At 36.7% G+C, this 15,598-nt stretch overlaps 1 protein-coding gene across 1 annotated transcript in view; it reads left to right on the forward strand.

Moving 5' to 3' along the window:
- LOC101556715 (probable ATP-dependent RNA helicase DDX60) overlaps positions 1-15,598 on the forward strand; it is a 93,524-nt gene that overhangs the window by 13,977 nt on the left and 63,949 nt on the right. The window contains exons 7-10 of the mRNA XM_055139058.1: positions 1,238-1,396; positions 6,597-6,755; positions 11,145-11,286; positions 12,644-12,802. Coding sequence (XP_054995033.1) covers positions 1,238-1,396; positions 6,597-6,755; positions 11,145-11,286; positions 12,644-12,802 — 619 coding nt within the window. The remainder of the gene's footprint in view (positions 1-1,237; positions 1,397-6,596; positions 6,756-11,144; positions 11,287-12,643; positions 12,803-15,598) is intronic.

Raw genomic sequence — 15,598 nt, forward strand, 5'->3', positions numbered from 1 at the left:
TCCACTCTTTATTCACCCATAAATATTTTATGACCATTCTTCTATTTTTTGTCATTTGGCAGTTTTGTTCTTTATTTGCTAGGAGAATGGGTATAGAGCATAGCCAGGATCTCACTATTTTTACATCTGATCTGTAATTGCTCCTAGTAAATGATTTTTTTAAAAAAAAATAATGAATCACCGAGAGATACAATTACAGACTTACAAACTTGTGATTTCATTTCAGTCATACAATGATGTAGTACCCATTCCTCCACCAGTGTCCATTCTCCACCACAATGTTCCCAGTGTCCCTCCTGCCATCCCCTCCATCCCCCCAATCCCTCTGCCTCTGTGGCAGACACATTCCCTTTTACTCTCTCCTTTTGGGTATAATGGTTTGCAATACAGGTATTAAGTGGCCATCATGTTCGGTCTATAGTCTACTTTCAGCATGCATCTCCTATCCTGAGCAAACCCTCCAACCATCCTTTACTTGGTGATGACCATTTTTCTAATGTTACAAAATATTCACAAGCTTTATTTTTATATAATATTTTCTTAATGCTAAGTATTTAAGTTATTTTAAATGTTTTTCAAAAAAATTCTGTGATGATCATAGGTACTGCCAAATAACTATGTAGTAGTATTTAGTGCCTATTTACATTTGACTTAACTATATGTAAGTCAATACGAGAAAAGCACAATGCTATTTATTATAACTAAATTATACTTGAAAGTAAAAATAATGTTGTTTAGTTTTCTTTCCTATTACTAAAATGATTGAACATATTTTATATTTTGTTCATACACACACACAAACACATACACATTCCTTTCAGTTACACATTGTCAAAGGTGTTTTCTTATTGAGCTAAAGTTCTTCATTTTATTTACTTATTTATGATTTTTGTGCCACTTCTGGTGGTATGCAGGGGTTACTCCTCGCTCTGCACTCAGAAATCACTCCTGGCAGGCTGGGTAAACATATAGGTCCCAGTTTGGCCATACGCAAGGCAAATGCCCTACCCACTGTACTATCGCTCTGTTTCCAAGAGTTTTTCATGTATTTTAATTTTTAATAGTTGGATTCAGTATTTGTCATGTTTTTTATCAATTTTTAATTTTGTTCATTTTAAATAAAAATATTTATCATTTTATAGATATAGCTATTTATCATCTATATTTTTATTAAGATTACTTGTGAATTAAAAATATTTTAAATAAAGTGAAAATTTACCATTTCTTTCTTTGATAGGCATATGGAACTATTTCTCTGCTGACACAACTCTGGCCAGAAGGATCTGACATTCGGCGGGTCCTTTGTGTCACCGCATGCTCATTGTCTTTGAAAATGTATCATCACTTTTTAGAATCCAGAAAGGTGACTCCCCCTGATCAGAAAACCAAGAAAGAGGTGGGACTGTTAAAATCTAATTGAAAGGACATCTTTGTTCTAGATTCAAGAGAGCTTTTGTGTTTCATCTGTCATTTCCTCGCTGTGATATTTTAGTTATTATTTGAACTTATTTATTTAGATAAACTTCCAAAAATTGAAGAAAAATTAGAAGCCTATAGTGCTTTGGGATTTTTACATATCTTTTGTCATTAGACATTTACAGATTTTTTAAAGGCATTTTCGCCTCTGTTAGGAGGCAGAAGGAGGTGGTGGAGGAGGAAGAAACAATTGAAATGCCTATTAACTGATGACACAATAAGGAATTTAAAGAAGTGGTGATACTTATACTCAGTGTATTACTCTGGCATTGCATAAGATAAAATGTGTTTTCTGGGACAAAATGATAGTTTTTGAGGTGATGATAATAAGTGAAGTAAGGACAAGAAAGAAAGTTATTAGTTATGTGGAACATAAATAAACATATATAATAATTATCAACAAAAACCCACAAAAATTAACTCTCAGACTCAGTAAAACCTATAGTAGGTACCAGAAAGAAAGGGTAAGGGGAGAGAGGAATGGGTGAAGGGATATTTTTTAATATATTTTTTAATTCTAAATGTATATATTTAATATATTTTTTAATTCTAGATGTATAGACATCTAGAAATTCTATAATATTATAAACCAGTAATGAATCAATCAGAAAAACATTGTTCATCATATTTCAGAAAATGAATTCTGAGATTTAGACAGTCCAGCTAATTCTTCTCAAACTTAAGCTATGAAATATTAATATGGGTTGAATGTAAGTCTTGTTAAAGTTACAAGATAGCAAAACTGTGTCATGATAGAATATTTCTGCTGTAATGATGTCAGCCTAGCTAAAGAGGTACTAAATTTCAACCTAGCTAGAGAGATCCTAAATTTCTTAGCTTTCTCTATTGCCAAGTGTCCATTAAGAATCTATTGACTATTATGTGTTTGTTGTCTAGGCATTCTTCAACATATATGTACATGTGTGTATGCACACAAACGTGTATACATATATGATTTTGTATACTCTATGAGGATTGGGAGATTTTTGAAAATAAAATTTTATCTATTCTACAATTCAGAAAGGGACGTGGTTAATCATCTTTTACATAACATTATTTATATTTAATTTTCCAAAATGCACTTGAAGCTATTTGTGATGAAATACTTCTACATAATTAGTAAGACTTGTTTGTGTGTTTGTATTTGGACCACATCTGGCTACATTCAGGGCTGACTCCTATCTCTGTGCTCAGGGAACACTCCTGGTTCAGGGGCCATATATGGAGTGCTGGGTCAGCTGCATGCAGGGCAAAAGCACTGTCTATTATTCTGGTCCCCAATTAGTTGCCGTTTTAAATTTCTATTCATAAAGATGTTATTAAACCAAAAATATATCTTTGGACCCTAATAAACTATTAGACTTTATTTTGCCTTCTGGAAGTATTCTTAAAGAGGTATTAGTCTTTTTTTTTCTGACAACCCTGCAAACACATGAAAATAAATATGAAGTATATACCTCATTATTATGATTCGGTTTATTAGGGTTTTCTCTCTTTCTTTCTTTGTGAGTCTTGCTAGCGGTTTATTAATCTTATTTATTTTCTCAAAGAACCAGCTCTTTGTTTCATTGATTTTTCGGATTTTTTTTTGTTTCCATATCGTTAATTTCTGCTCTTAGTTTTATTATTTCTTTCCTTCGATCTGGTTTGGGTTCCTTTTGCTGGTCCTCTTCTAAGATCTTGAGCTGCGAAGTCAATCTATCAATATAGGCCCTTTCTTCCTTTCTGAGGAAGGCTTGCTGAGCTATAAATTTTCCCCTTAACACAGCTTTAGCCGCGTCCCATAGGTTCTGGTAGCTTGTGTCTTCACTCTCATTTGTTTCGAGGTATCTCTTGATTTCTTCCTTGATTTCCTTCGTGACCCACTCGTTGTTCAATAGTGAGTTGTTTAATTTCCAAGTGTTTGATTTGGTTCTCCGCGTCTGTGCGTGATTAACTTCCATCTTCAGTGCATCTGAAAAGATAGTTGATACAATTTCTATCTTCCCGATTCTATTAAGGTATAATTTGTGGCCCAGAACATGGTATATTTTGGAAAACGTTCTGTGTGCGCTGGAAAAGAATGTGTATTTTCTTTTTGGGGTGTATAGCCCTGTATAGGTCTATTAGCCCTGTCTCCTCCATTTCTTCCTTCAGAGCCATTGTTTCCTTGCTGAGTGTTGTTCTTGTCGATCTATCCAGAGGTGATAAGGCAGTGTTGAAGTCTCCAACTACTATCGTGGTGCTAGTTATGTCCTCCTTAAATTCTGTTAGGAGTTCTTTTAAGTATTTAGCTGGCTGTTCATTAGATGCATATATGTTTAAGAGTATGATTTCTTCCTGTTGTACATATCCCTTGATGAATAGAAAATGACCTTCGCTGTCCCTTCTGATCTTTTTCAGCCTGAAATCTATGCTATCAGATATTAGTATGGCCACCTCCGCTTTTTTTTTTTTTTTGAGGGAGCTGTTTGCTTGCAGAATTGTTTTCCATCCTTTGATTTTGAGTCTGTGTTTGTTCTGTCTATTCAGATGTGTTTCTTGTAGGCAGCAGAAGGTTGGGTTTAGTTTCCGAATCCATTTTGCCACTCTGTGCCTCTTGATTGGTGCATTTAGACCGTTAACATTAAGAGAAATTATTATCATGGGATTTTGTGTCATTTTTCTGTAGGGTTTGTTGTTCTTGTAGGTTTTTTCCTTGTCTTATAGTAGCCCTTTGAGTCCTTCTTTTAAATTTGGTCTTGAGTCTATGAAGTTCCTGAGCTGTTGCTTGTCTGTGAAATAGTGTATGGTTCCTTCAAGTTTAACTGAGAGTTTAGCCGGGTAGAGTATTCTTGGTGAGGCATTCATTTCATTAAGTTTTTTCACTATATCCCACCATTGTCTTCGGGCTTGGAGGGTTTCTTCTGATAGGCCTGCTGTGAATCTAAGGGGTGCTCCTTTGTATATGATCTCCTTCTTTGATCTTGCTACTTGCAGTATTGTGTCTCTATCCACGGCATCCATCATTCTGACTATGATATGCCTTGGGGATTTTCTATTTGGGTCCCTTTTAGCTGGCACCCTTTGGACTCCTTGGATCTGGATGTCCGCATTCTCTAGCTCTGGGAATTTTTTAGCAATGATGTCTTTAATGGTGTTTTTTTCATTGGGATTGGTTCCGTGTGGTTCCGGCACTCCAATGATTCTTATGTTGTTTCTCCTGAGGTCATCCCCTAGGACTCTAATTCGCTCTAGAGCCATTTTGATGTCTTTTGCCATTATTTGTTGTTCCCTATATGCTTTGTGCAGCTCATCTTCAAGCTCACTGATTCTGTCTTCGGCTGTAGTCATTCTACTATTGAGGGCTCCTACGGAGTTTTTTATTTCATCTACTGATTCTTTTAGTTGTGTGACTTCTGTTCGTAGCTTTGAAATTTCTGCTCTCATTTCTTCTTGTATTATCTTGGTGGAGTGTTCCAATGCTGCATCCATATCCTCCCTTAATTTATTGGAAGTTCGTTCCATAGTTGCTTTGAGTTCGTGAACCATCCTCACAATTTCCTCTCTGAATTCTTTATCCGAGAGGAGGTTGTATTTCTGGAAGTCGCTTCTGAGGTTAGTGAGATATTTTCTTGGCTCTCTCCTGGTGGTGGGGATTTTCGCTGTTTCTTCATGTTGTTATGGGCTTTACTATCCGGTGCTCTCCTTAGCTTCGGAGGGGCCTCAACTGAAGATGTGGAGCTATGCACTTTTTACAAAGGACTTTTAAGTGCAACTTGATGTGTTCACTGACAGTTTTTCTGAACTTAGGATAGGCTAAGTTACTTGACTATTAACATATAGTGACTAAGATGACCAGGGAATTCTTCAGAGGAGTGGGTTCTATCAATTGTGGCCAAAGCATAATGCATGGAATGGTAAAAAAAAACAACTGTGGCCGCGTCAGCAGCCTGTGCTCTGGAAAGAGGCCACGCCCCCTAAGGTGCTGGGCAGGGTCTCCAAGGGATTTCCTATTTAACTGCAGAGTGGTGATTGGTAAGGAACCCACAGCGGCGGCCCAGAGGTGCCAGGTGGGGTGGGGGCTTCAGGGCGAGCCCCAAGCCGTGGCGGGCAGGGCTATACCTCATTATTATGAATATATAATCATATATATAATCGTTACTCAATGATTGGGTAAAATTTTCACATATGCACATTCTTAGTTCCTTATTCTAATTATTTTAAGTATTGCTTTTGAACTATCGAGTCTTGAATAGAACAAAACATGTAATTAACCGGTTACTGGTTCTACTAGTGAAGATAACTGGGACTAGAACTTCATGAGTTCCTTAGTCACTTCATGTGAAGTTTAGCTTCACTTAAACTTCTGGATAATGTTTAATGGAAATTCCTAGTGATCTGGAAGTTACTTTTTACGTGTTTTATTTTTCCTTTTGGGCTGTAACTGGTGGTATTTAGGGCTTGCTCCTGGCTTTGTTCTCAAGGGTCATTTCTGGTTGTGCTCAGGAAACCGTATAAGATGCTGGAGGTCAAACCCTGTGGTCTGTGGGCAAGACAAGCACCCTACCCACTGTACTATATCTTCACCACCCTCGCTTTTTTTTCTTTTTTTGCTTTTTGGGTCATACCCAGAAATGCTCAGAGGTTACTCCTGGTTCTGCACTCAAGAATTACTCCTGGCGGTGCTCGAGGGACCATATGGGATCCTGGGAATTGAATCTGGGTCCACTGTATGCAAAGCAAATGGCCTACCCGCTGTGCTATCACTCCAGCCCCCCTCCATTTTTAATATGTTTTAATTACAGTTGAGTTGATGTATGAATAAAACGACTTTCAAAGATATAAAATTAAGAATGCAATAATGTGTGATTCTTCTACAGCAAGATTTTTGTGGGACTACATATGATGGCATTTTACAGTCTGCTATTGTCTACATAAATTTCTTTCTTTTCTTTTCTTTATTTTGGGGGGGAGGTGTCATACCCGGCGATGCACAGGGGTTACTCCTGGCTCCTGCACTCAGGAATTACTCCTGGCGGTGCTCGGGGGACCATATGGGATGCTGGGAATCGAACTCAGGTTGGCCACATGCAAGGCAAACACCCTACCTGCTGTGCTATTGTTGTTGCTCCAGCCCCAATTTTCTTTATTTTATTCAGGTAAAAAACAATTGTGCAACACTGCAAGAGGTGGAAGATTTATGTAAACTGCATTGTCTTAGTGTGGTTCTTCAACTACACTTACCTCTTTCTCAAAGAGCTTGTGGCAGAATCATCACTTCCCATTGGAACAAGAACATTCTTACTTTCTTAAAAATGGTAAATATATCATGTTATATATTCAATCTCTTCATTAATTTATTAATTTTTGCTTCAACTGTTGTATTACCGAAAATACTATTATCTTGGGTTTTTGACTTATTTTTGTCTTGGGGCATCACTGATGATTCTCAAGTTCACACTTCTGGCTCTGCTCTCAGGGATCCCACCTAGTGGTATTTAGGGGGCCACATGGGGAGGTGGGGATTGAACCCAAGTTTGTTAAGTAAATTAAGGAAAGCATCCTACTCATGGGGTTATTGTTCTAGTCCTAAAAATCCCATCACATAACATATATTTATATGGGAACAGTGGCAGCCCTTTGAGGGAGTTTAAATATTTAGTAGCTCAGATCAGTCACTTATTTATTTTAATAACTTGGTTTGATAGTCAAAATAAACAGAATGACATACGTCTAACGTAAAGTAAAAGTCTCTTCTGTTTTCTTTCTTTAATTATTTTTGTCATGACCAGGTATTTGTACCATTATTTAAAGAAAATTCATGATCATTGTGTTCTGTTCTTAAGAGAAACTGAAAAAGTCAATGTAATAGTCTATTATTTTTGTCCAGAATAGAGAATATTTTGGACAAATTTGTAGAATTTTGGTCAATAGAAAAACATAGACAGCTACCTAATGCTGTTCTTCTTAAAGTACTGCTGGTAACTATTAATTAAATTTTTTTCCCATGAAATGCATTGATTTATATATCACTTGTCATTGTTTCTTATAATTCCACTATTATGGAAGCTTTGATTGTTATATTAAAAATCTTACTTTGGTGAATACTTTTCCCTTTTATTATACTTGATGCCCATAAATTGAATTAGCTAATGAACAGAACTTTATACTTGTTTTCAAGTCCAAGTGACCAAAAGAGTGTTTTAGGAACAATCCACTAGGAAGCTGGTCCACAAATATATGAATTATGTGAATCACTAGCAATTCAGAAAACAAAAAAAAAATATACTTACCCATACTTCCCATTGCCTTTATAAAACTATGCTTTTGCTGAGAAAGCAAGGATATCCACATTTACCACAATCATTGTGTTGGAAGTCCTATTCAAAACTATTAGAAAAGAAAAAGAAATATAAAGAATTCAAATTGTAAAAGACGTAAAACCATCAATACAGGCACAAGACATGTTAATACACAGGAAAAAAAAACTTTAAATACTCCACCAAAATTATTAAAAATAGTATTAGCTACTGTAAAGTGGCAGAAAACAAAAAACTACCAAAGCTCAATTATATTTCTAGAGAAATTAAGAGAAATATCCATTTATATTTACATAAAAAAGTAAATCAGTAGAAAGAAACTAGACAAGGGAAGTGAACTTATGTACACTGAAAACTCTTTTTTTTTCTTTTTGCACACCCAGCGATGCTCAGGGGTTACTCCTGGCTTTGCACTCAGAAATTACTCCTGGCGGTGCTTGGGGGACCATATGGGATGTCGGGGATCAAACCCGGGTCGGCCGCATGCAAGGCAAACGCCCTCCCCGCTGTGCTATCGCTCTGGCCCTACACTGAAAACTCTTAAGACATTGTTATAAGAAATATAAAAACATGCAAATAGAATGCAATTTAGTTAACATTATTGATTACCTGCTGATAATATTTTCAAAATTTTTAAAAAATTTTAAATGAATCACCGTGAGGTATAGTTACAGATTTATAGATTTTCGTGCTTACGTTTCAGTCATACAATGATTGAGTACCCATCCCTTCACCAGTGCCCATTCTCCATCATCAATAATCCAAGTATCCCTCCCCACCACCCCCACCCATCCCCACCATATCACCCCACCTCTCTCCTTCTGGGTGTTGTGATTTGCAATATAGGTTTCTAGTGGCCATCAAGTTCAGTCTATACTCTACTTTCAGCTTGCATCTCCCCTCCTGAGCTGCCCCTCAAAGCACCCTTTACTTGGTGGTCCCTTCTCTATCTCAGCTGCCTTTTCCCCCAGCATGTGAGGTTTGCTTCCAAGCCATGGAGCAATCCTTCTGATACACATCTATACTATTCTTGGGTGTAAGTCTCAAATTCTGTTACTTTATAATCCACAAATGAGTGCAACTATTCTATGTCTCTCCCTCTCTTTATGACTCATTTCACTTAACATAATACTCTCCATGTTGATCCACTTATATGCGAATTTCATGACTTCATCCTTTCTAATAGCTGCATAGTATTCCATTGTGTAGATTACCAAAGTTTCTTTAACCAGTCCTCTGTTCTCGGACACCTGTTTTTTTTTCCAGATTCTGGCTATTGTAAACAGTGCTGCAATGAACATACAAGTGCAGATGTCATTTCTACTATACTTTTTTGCATCTCTGGGATATAGTCCCAGAAATGGTATTGCTGGGTCAAATGGTAGCTCAATTTCTAATTTTTTGAGAAGGGTCCATACGATTTTCTAAAAGGATTGATCCAGTCGACATTCCCACCACCTGATGATAATATTTTGGATATGTTTGGGTAAAAAATAAATTACTAAAATTCACTGTACCACTGTACCATTGTGATCATTGCTCATCAATTTGCTCAAGTGGGCACCAGTAACGTCTCCATTTTGAGACTTGTTGTTACTGTTTTTGGCATATCGAATACACCACAAGTAGCTTGCCAGGTTTGCTGTGCAGGCGAGATACTCTTGGTAGCTTGCCAGGCTCTCCGAGAGGGGCAGAGGAATCGAAGTCGGGTCGGCCGCATGCAAGGCAAACACCCTACCGCTGTGCTATAGCTCCAGCCCTACTAAAATTAAATTCAACATTTTTATTTTATTTTTATTTTTTGTTATTATTTTTTAAATTTTTATTTTTATATTTTACTTAAAATATTTTAATTTTTTTTCAGGAATGTTTTTTGAGACATCTGATACACAAAGTTTTTTTCTTTTTTTTTCAATTAGTTAATCACCATGAGGTACAGTTACAGACTTAACAAACTTCTGTTCTTGCATTTCAGTCATATAATGGTCAGTATCCATCCCTCCACCAGTGCCCATTTTCCACCACCAGTGGTCCCAGCATCCCTCCTCCTACCATCCCCACACTATTTCCCCTCCCCCCACCCTACCTCTGTAGCAGGGAATTCCCTTTTTCTCTCTCTCTTCTTCTGGGTGTTGTGGTTTAAATTCAACATTTTAAAATGTTTAACTGTTCAAAAATTTGAAATAACAGGCAGAACTTTCTTACATAACATTCAGGTGTAATGATTTGAAGATAAAGCTATATCCTAGTGTGGCTGAAGAGAAATTATAATGGGTAGGACACTTGCCTTATAAGTGACCACCTGGGTTCATCTCTGGAACCCCGTATTGTTCCCCAGTGCCACCAAAAGTTATCCCAAAGTGCAGAACCAGCAGGAAGCCCCAAGCAGCTCTGGGTGTAGGACCCCTGCCCTTCTAAATAAGGTATACATAAGCATATAGAAATTGCTCACAATGGAAAAACGTGTGTGTGTGTGTATGTGTGTGTGTTTAATCTAGGAAGCATAGAGCAGAGAAGCTCCAGTTCTTTTTTCTGAATTTAACTCTCCAACCAGTGTATTGTAAGGCTGACGAGGCTCTCACTTATTGACAATGTACTCTCAGTGCTGTTAGTAAGAATATCACTCTATGAAAACAATATCTCACTGCTATAGACCACAGGAGTCAACAAAGCATAGGTATATAAATGTTTGAGTGTGAAGGATTAAGTATTTTTCTCCAACCATGCACAATCAAATGTGTGCTTTCTTACATCCAAAAGTAAAATTGCAAAATATTAAAATCTAAATAAGGAAAAAACATTTGATAGCAGAATATTTCTGTAGTGTTGGACTTTACTGGAGGGTAACTATCACTGTATCACTGTATCACTCATCCCGTTGATCATCGATTGGCTCGAGCAGGTTCAAGTAATAGAGCATGCTCTATTTGTCCTAGCCCTGAGATTTTAGTAGCCTCTCTTTACTTGTTTTTCCCAGTGGTGCCACATTGGAGGCTCTTTCAGGGTAAGGGAAATGAGACCATCATTGTTACTGTATTTGGCATATGAAATACGCCACAGAGAGCTTGCCAGGCTCTGCTGCGTGGGTAGGATGCTCTTGGAACCTTGCCAGGTTCTCCGAGAGGGAGAACTAGGCTACTGGAGGGTAACTATATTTGAAAAATCACATTGATCCAAATATGAAATTCTCTGATTCATAATAATGAACAGTGCTGCATTTTGTAATCAATTTGATTTTATTTTGCTTTAATTATTTTAAGGGTAGAAAGCGTTCATTATTACCCAGCCTTGTCCTTGCTGACTTATTTGTTAGCTGGATTTTAGACTTGTTTGAAATCATGTTAATATGAAACTAGTTAATAACTGGATTTTACTTCCCAATTACAGAAAAGGTGGTGTGAATATTTTATCCTAAGTAATATAAATAAGTTTGACTTTTGGAATCTGAATTTAACTCATCTCTCTGACTTAAGTGATGATCTCTTGTTGAAGAATGTTGCTTTTTACTATGAAAATGAAAGTGTTGAAGGTAACAATTTAGTGTAATCTATTATGCCTATTTTTTCTGGGAGCACCCTTCCCAACTGCTCAATGGGGTGGCAGATCAGTAGGGGATACTCCCATAGATTCTCAGCCAACTGCCTTCAATTCAATACAAGGGCTTGATTTGTATTGTTTTAGTGTATATGTGTGTTAGGGGGGCGGGGGGGGAGGAAGGAGGAGGTGAGGGCTTAACTAACAATGCTCAGGGGATTGTGTGATGCCATCAATCAAATTATAGTCAGTCAAATGTACGGCATATGTCTTAGCCCCTGAACTATCTCTTTGGACCCAATTTTACATTCATTCAGAAATGAATATTACACAGCATCTAAAACTTCAATATCAATTTCTTATTATCTCTAATCTAACATATCGATCACTATCCTTCCGAAGTTGTTTATACATGTAGGTAAGTTTTATTTAGTCAAAATCAGAATAAATGCAATATAAATGCATATATATATATCTATATAGATAGATAGATAGATATGATTTTTTGCTTTTTGGGTCACACCCAGCAATGTTCAGGGGTTACTCCTGGTTCTATACTCAGGAGTTACTCCTGGCAGTGCTTGGGGACCATATGGAATGCCGGGGATTGAACTCGGGTCAGCCGCATGGAAGGTACACCCCTACCTGCTCCAGATCTTAAAAGCATATTTTAACTTTGTAGAAATTATAAAATTTTTGAAAAAGTGTGTTTATGATTGAATTTCCACTTAACTTTAACAATTATTTTTTATTTAAATACAACAATATCTGATATAGTGTATTGTATTACATATAGATGTCTCAGGGTATTGACTTTACTTATTATATTTATCCATTAGTATATATTTATGGAATTTAATTTTTTTCTAAATATAAAGCTGATTTATATATTTATAATATAGTTTTGAGTTATTTTGTAATAAAACATTTCCTGTTTTTAATAATCAAAAGTAGATTTGAAGAAAACAATATGTTATATATTATCAAAGCTTTACTTTTCTTTAGTACTTGTTTCCTTCATGTTATAAGCATTGAGATGAATTTATTACATACATCTATAATTATCTAAAAATTTTCTCTACTATTAAAAATAGTTTTTGTTTTTATTGATTATAAAGCCATATGTTGCATAAACTTTTTGTTAACTTAAGTAATACCAGTTATTAATAATATTGATTGTTATCTAAGATAAATTATAATTTTAATATGTCATTATCAAATGGGAAAACTTAGGTGCTGAGTGGAACACATTAAAACATCTAGTTGACAGGAATTTCAGAGATCTAAGGATTATTTTAAGTGTGTTACGTATACATTTGATTTTTCATAGTTAATATTTTAAACTTATATAGACCTGCATTCGAATTTGGGTCATGCCATTATGAAGGATTATGAGCATCTCTGGAACACAGTTTCAAAATTAGTCACTCAGTTTGATGTCGGAAAGCCATCACCTCTGAGAACCACACAGCTTCCTTTCCTGCAGAAGAAACCGTTAGCAGTCACGGAAAGTAAGTCTCAAATTTAACCTGAAATACAAGCGTTGTTCTTCTGAAAATGTTTTGAAACTACTACAAAGTAAATGTCGCAAGAAGCAGGAATTTTCTAGCATTATATATTTTAATAATATGGGGCTGGAGAGAAGTGCAGCAGGTAGAGCCCTTGTCTTGCGTGTTATCAATCCGGGCACCCCATCCGGGCCCTCTGCGCTTAGGGCCAGGTGTGATCCCTAAGTGCAGAGCCATACATAGACCCTGAGCACTGCTGGGTGTGACTCAAAAACAATAACAAATCAAAAAAATAGCTAAGTCTTATTTTCACATTATGGGGTACTGTGTGTCTATAAATGCATGCATATTTCATATATGTGTATATATTATATATACAAATACCTTTTAAAAAGTGATCATGGCTAAGTTTAAAATAAATAGCAGAGAAGTTTCAGGACCAAAAATAAGAGATTTATCTCTGATTATTGAATAGTAATTTACTCTGATAATTTCTAATTGTAGTCCAATCTCCCAATAATCTGGGAGATTTATTCTAACAACTCAATCAATCAGGATAGTCCTAATTCAGAAAACTAACCTTGTGGCCAACTAAATCTGGCAGAATCTCTGTGAATTATCATATTATTAGCTGTGGTTTTACACAATTCTTGCTAACAGTGAGTGGAAATACCAATCAATAAAGTAATAGAAAACAAATAGCTAATAGAAACAGTAAAATAAATAGCTTGAATTCATAAGTAGTTCAGAGTTAGTAACTGTCCACAACAGTAGATGTATGATCTAAAAATCTTAAAGAAGTGAAAGTTAAAACTGAAGAAAAGAATTATAAATGTTTTAAACTATTATCTATCATCTATTTATCTATCATCTATCTATCTATCTATCTATCTATCTATCTATCTATCTATCTATCTATCTATCTACCTACCTGTCTATCATCTACCCATCTATCTATGTTTGGTTTTAGGGCCACACCAGGTTCTTTTAGGGCTTACTCCTGATTCTGTGCTTATGAATCACTCCTGGGATCAGGTGACCATATAGGGTGCTGGGATTCAACCCAGGTTGCTATAGGCAAACACTTTACCTGCTGTACTATCTCTCTGGCCCTAAAACAATAATATTTTTTAAAACTAACATGCTAAAAACTAAAAACTGTAATAAATAAAATAAAAAAATTAATGATAATGCTGTAAATATTAACCACAATTACTAAAATCTTATAATATTTTAAAACATAATTCACATTTTAAAATAACCAGACTTGTAGAAATGAAAATATTATCAATATATCATCATCATCGTCATCCCGTTGATCATTGATTTTCTCGAGAAGTCTCAGTAACGTCTCATTTTGTCTTAGCCTGAGATTTTAGAAGCCTCTCTTTACTCATCCCTTCCCACAGTGCCGCATTGGAGGCTCTTGCAGGGTCAGGGGAATGAGACCCATCATTGTTACTGGTTTTGGCATATGAATACACCATGGGGAACTTGCCAGCCTCTCCCATGCAAGCAGGAAACTGTTGATAGCTTGCCAGGTTCTCTGAGAGGGAGAAGTAGGCTATACGATATCCTGGTCTCATGCTTCCAGGAGTTTGGTTTTATAGTCTCTGGTTGTTGGCCGTTGATGGGATTACACAGGCACAGAGGGCAGTTTCTGGGTGTGACCGCTTAGCTATTGGAAAATGGGGGATCTGGGCGGAAGAGGCCCAGTCCTGATCTGAGCAGGCTTAGAGATCTCAGTCCCGGGTCCCACACACCTGGGTTTTTCTGCCAGTTCCTTCATGCATTAGGCTCTTTCGAACATGTGGAGAGGAGCCTTGAACATGGCTGTGTCTGGGTTCCGGAGGTCTTTGGTTGCGGGGGCTCTGCTCGAGGCGGGGAATCAAAAATTGGTTGGATATTGCTAAAGAAAAAATAAGGGGGCCGGAGCGATAGCACAGCGAGTAGGGCGTTTGCCTTGCACGCGGCTGACCCGGGTTCGATCCCCGGCATCCCATATGGTCCCCCAAGCACTGCCAGGAGTAATTCCTGAGTGCAAAGCCAGGAGTAACCCCTGAGCATCGCTGGGTGTGACCCAAAAAACAAAAAAGCAAAAAAAAAAAAAAAAGAAAAGAAAAAATAAGTAACCTAGAATTGTTAGATGTCAATTATGTTTCATTAAAGGTAGAAAAATGTTAAGAGTAAGTGGAATAAATTTAGATAACCTATAAAAGTGATCTTAAAAGATGAAAATAGAATGAAGAGGTTAATCTTTTCTGTATTTAGAGATTCAGGAGGAGAGAATAAATTTATTAATGTATGTTGGCAGAATTGGAAGAGATCATGGCTAACTTTTTGCCTGGACTGATGAAAAACAAGAGTTTGCACATTCAGGAAGGATAATGAATCTTAAGTGGGATAAATTGCATATGTTCACTCATAGACAATTGCAAGTGCTAGATATGAAACAGTAAAACTGTGTAATAGGAAATATACATAGCCAATAATGTAATTATTACTGTAGCACTGTCATCCCATTATTCATCGATTTGCTCGAGCGGGCACCAGTAACATCTCCGTTGTGAGATTTGTTACTGTTTTTGGCATATTGAATATGGCACGAGGAGCTTGCCAGGCTCTGCTGTGCAGGCGGGATACTGTCAGCAGCTTGCCAAGCTCTCCGAGAGGAAGGAGGAATCAAACCTGGGTTGGCCATGTGCAAGGTAAAACACTCTACCCACTGTGCTATCGCTCCAGCCCTATGTAATTAGCATTACTAATTAACTAGTAATGTTACTAATTAAAAGCTTTGTA

This window comes from Sorex araneus, chromosome 1 (assembly GCF_027595985.1).
Source record: "Sorex araneus isolate mSorAra2 chromosome 1, mSorAra2.pri, whole genome shotgun sequence".
Classification (NCBI taxonomy): domain Eukaryota; kingdom Metazoa; phylum Chordata; class Mammalia; order Eulipotyphla; family Soricidae; genus Sorex; species Sorex araneus.